General features: G+C 41.9%; 1 protein-coding gene across 1 annotated transcript in view; it reads right to left on the reverse strand.

Moving 5' to 3' along the window:
- LOC118432474 (kelch-like protein 29) overlaps positions 1 to 1308 on the reverse strand; it is a 4109-nt gene extending 2801 nt beyond the window's left edge. Inside the window, exon 1 of the mRNA XM_035844064.1 lies at positions 1148 to 1308. Coding sequence (XP_035699957.1) covers positions 1148 to 1279 — 132 coding nt within the window. The 5' untranslated portion in view covers positions 1280 to 1308. The remainder of the gene's footprint in view (positions 1 to 1147) is intronic.
- Between the last annotated feature and the right edge of the window lie 1775 nt (positions 1309 to 3083).

A 3083-nucleotide genomic window follows, 5' to 3' on the forward strand; every position in this document is an offset into this window, starting at 1 on the left:
AGTTTGGACGCCCTATTATAAAATCCTAGCTAAAAGCCTGGCTGAGGCCATAACTCCAAATCCAAGGATGATGCTCCCATAATGCACCCATATACCAATCAAATTGGAAACAAGAAAGTTGACAACTGGAATCCCTAGCAATAAAACAATGAAAAATGTTCCCCCTGCAGAAATAAATTTGAAATGAGATAGATCTTTGTAATTAGGTTTCCCCAGTGGGCTGGCAATCTGTCTCTAACGGATCAATGCTGATTGGATCAGCAGAATTTACAAACCTGCTAACACCAGACTAGAGGGTAATGGGAAAGGGCACTGCTAGGTTCACAAAAAAACAACCTTTGGGATAATATAAATGTTAAACCTGAATAGTAACAACATTAGCTATTCAGACCCCATTGTTGGTGCATGAAGGCTGTGTAAGGCATCAGTGTGCCCATTATTATTTGCCCAGAAAATATTTACAATAGTAAGACATTCTATGTGTTTGACTTTGTAAAATAAAGATTCAAAGTCTTGAATTCATTTTGGGGAATACTGTAGGTACATTAGCTGGTGCACCCAACATAACATTTCAGAAATAGAGTAGAATGTCAACAGAATTAAAAACTTACTGCCTCTATTTAGAACTGGAATCTTGAATTCTGTTATAAGCTAACACCGACATCTTAATCCAAGGTTTTATTACTTTCTTCTGACACTTTAATGTGTAGAACGCTGTATACTGGTACTAGTGTACTAGCATACATTATGTAACACTATAAAAATTTCTAGGTGATTTGCTGCATCCAGTCAATTATTCCATATGTACATGTAGGTGCAAACTTCTAATTTCTTGTGAACAATAGGACATATGCACCCATCATTTGCAGTCCCAGCAAACGTAAACAGAAACTGCTACATCCTATTAAAGGGTTTGATAATCCTGAAGTGAAGTCTTGGGTACTTCAAACAAACACATCTTACCCTTGAGCCATTCTTTCTATGCAGGAAGTAAAGAAGTAAATGAGGAAGAGGCAAACATCTCCCAAGTGATACAGACATCAAGCTTTTTATCTTGTTCTGGAAGCCATTCGTAATGCAGATTTTAACCAACTTCATTTTAGTCTCATTAGCATAAAGGAAATCATCACTAGAAATGAGGACTGACCACATATATACTGCCCTCCACCACAGCTGAGCCATGTGCATCCCTGGCCTGGCGCATGGGAGAGTCTTTGTTCCAGATCCCAGTACGAGACGAGTACTTCCACACCTCGTCTGTCGACAGTCCATTCAACATGCCACCTGACAGAAGACGGGAGAAAATAAAGGAGAAAAAGACGCATGACTTCTACTTTTCCATGATTTCAAGAGCAAAGTGGTAGAAATATGTTTACATACAGCTACCTATTCAAATTTTGGAAAAGGCATCAGCGAATAGCGAATAGTGTCAGGCATATCATGCTACAAAAGCACTGTATCAAGTGTACTACTTATATTTATGACAAACAAAATAAGCTGCATTTGAATCTGATCACTATTGTATCTAAAAATGGTACTACTAGTATTTATGTAAGGCTGAGTGTTTTAGTGCTTTTAAATTTAAACTTAACATGTCATGCTATTGCTATATAAAACATAATTTCTTCAATTGTCTTCAAAATTTGTCATTTTGCAAGGGTAAGTGTATATTGTACACATAAGATATCTTAGACTGACCAGCAGACGGGAAGCCCGCGACCAACTAGTCTCCGCAAATATTGCACACAGGGCGACCCTATGGAGCTGATTCAGTCAAATTTCCTCTGAGATATACCGATAACTATCTACAGAAACTGCACAGTTAGTTTGGAAAGAGCTTTTCTACTGAAAGACAGCAAAATCCGCCACTTTAGACGAGCGTCAAGACTGCCCTCCCCATAACCAATATGGCGCTACCTGCTGTACGTTCTGGACCAGCCAGCACCTGGACACTGTTAATCACGCTGGTCATCGTCGCTGCTAAAGGTACAGATGGTTTTATGTCTTTTAAACTGCCACTGCTGTCTACTGATACCTGGTCTGGGTATAACAATGATGTGAAAACCCTGCTAGGCCCGCTCCACCACGAACTGGCCACAAATGATATGTCCCCCAAACTAGCTGGGGAGGGATTCAGTGACATCATGTGCGACTTTATGGCCAGTAAACCAGAGTTCAGCCACACTACCAAAGAAAGTCACTCAGAAGGCTATATAAGCCACGAACCACAGTCTCTCGCACAAGTAAAACGCCTGAAAAACAAGCTACGTAAGAAGGCATTCAGAGCTGACGCAACACCTGAGGATCGAAAGGCTTTCAGAGATGCAATTAAAACGTGCTCCTTTATGAAGCGACAACAGAAACGAAAGGAAACTACAAAATCGGCAGCACACCAAGAGAAAGAATATCATAAGAACTTTTGGAAGTTTGCCGGTAAATGTGCTAAAGGACAGCTCGATATCCCCCCAGTAAAACCGGCATTCTGTTTATTATGCAAATGAGTACTACAAAAACAATACTCACACCCCACCCGTGCTGACTTCAACAAACTGCTCTGGTTTCCTCATTTGCCGGTGGAGAACCACTACCTGCGAACTCTTTTGACATGTCCCTGTCAGGCGAAAGACATTAAGGCAGTCTATCCAAACGATGCGCTACATCTGCACCTGGCCCGGACGGGATCATGTATGGCCACCTCAAGCACCTGCCAGCTTGTCACCTGTTCCTTAGTACACTGTTCTCCAAACTGCTTGAGTCCGGAGACCCACCGACATCATGGTCATCTGGTAACGTGTCACTTATACACAAGGATGGTAGTCCAGAAGCTGCCGAAAACTTTCGAATGATCTGCCTTACTTCCTGCGTCTCCAAGATTTTCCACCAAATACTCTCGGAACGATGGGCAAAGTACATGACTTGCAATGATCTGATAGACCCAGAAACACAAAAGGCATTCCTGACCGGAATCAACGGCTGTGTGGAGCATGTCCAAGTTATGCGGGAGATCTTAGCACATGCCAAGAAAAACCGCCGTACAGTCCACATTACATGGTTTGACCTCGCGGATGCCTTTGGTTCCGTGG

The sequence above is a fragment of the Branchiostoma floridae genome, chromosome 2, assembly GCF_000003815.2.
Source record: "Branchiostoma floridae strain S238N-H82 chromosome 2, Bfl_VNyyK, whole genome shotgun sequence".
NCBI classification, from domain to species: domain Eukaryota; kingdom Metazoa; phylum Chordata; class Leptocardii; order Amphioxiformes; family Branchiostomatidae; genus Branchiostoma; species Branchiostoma floridae.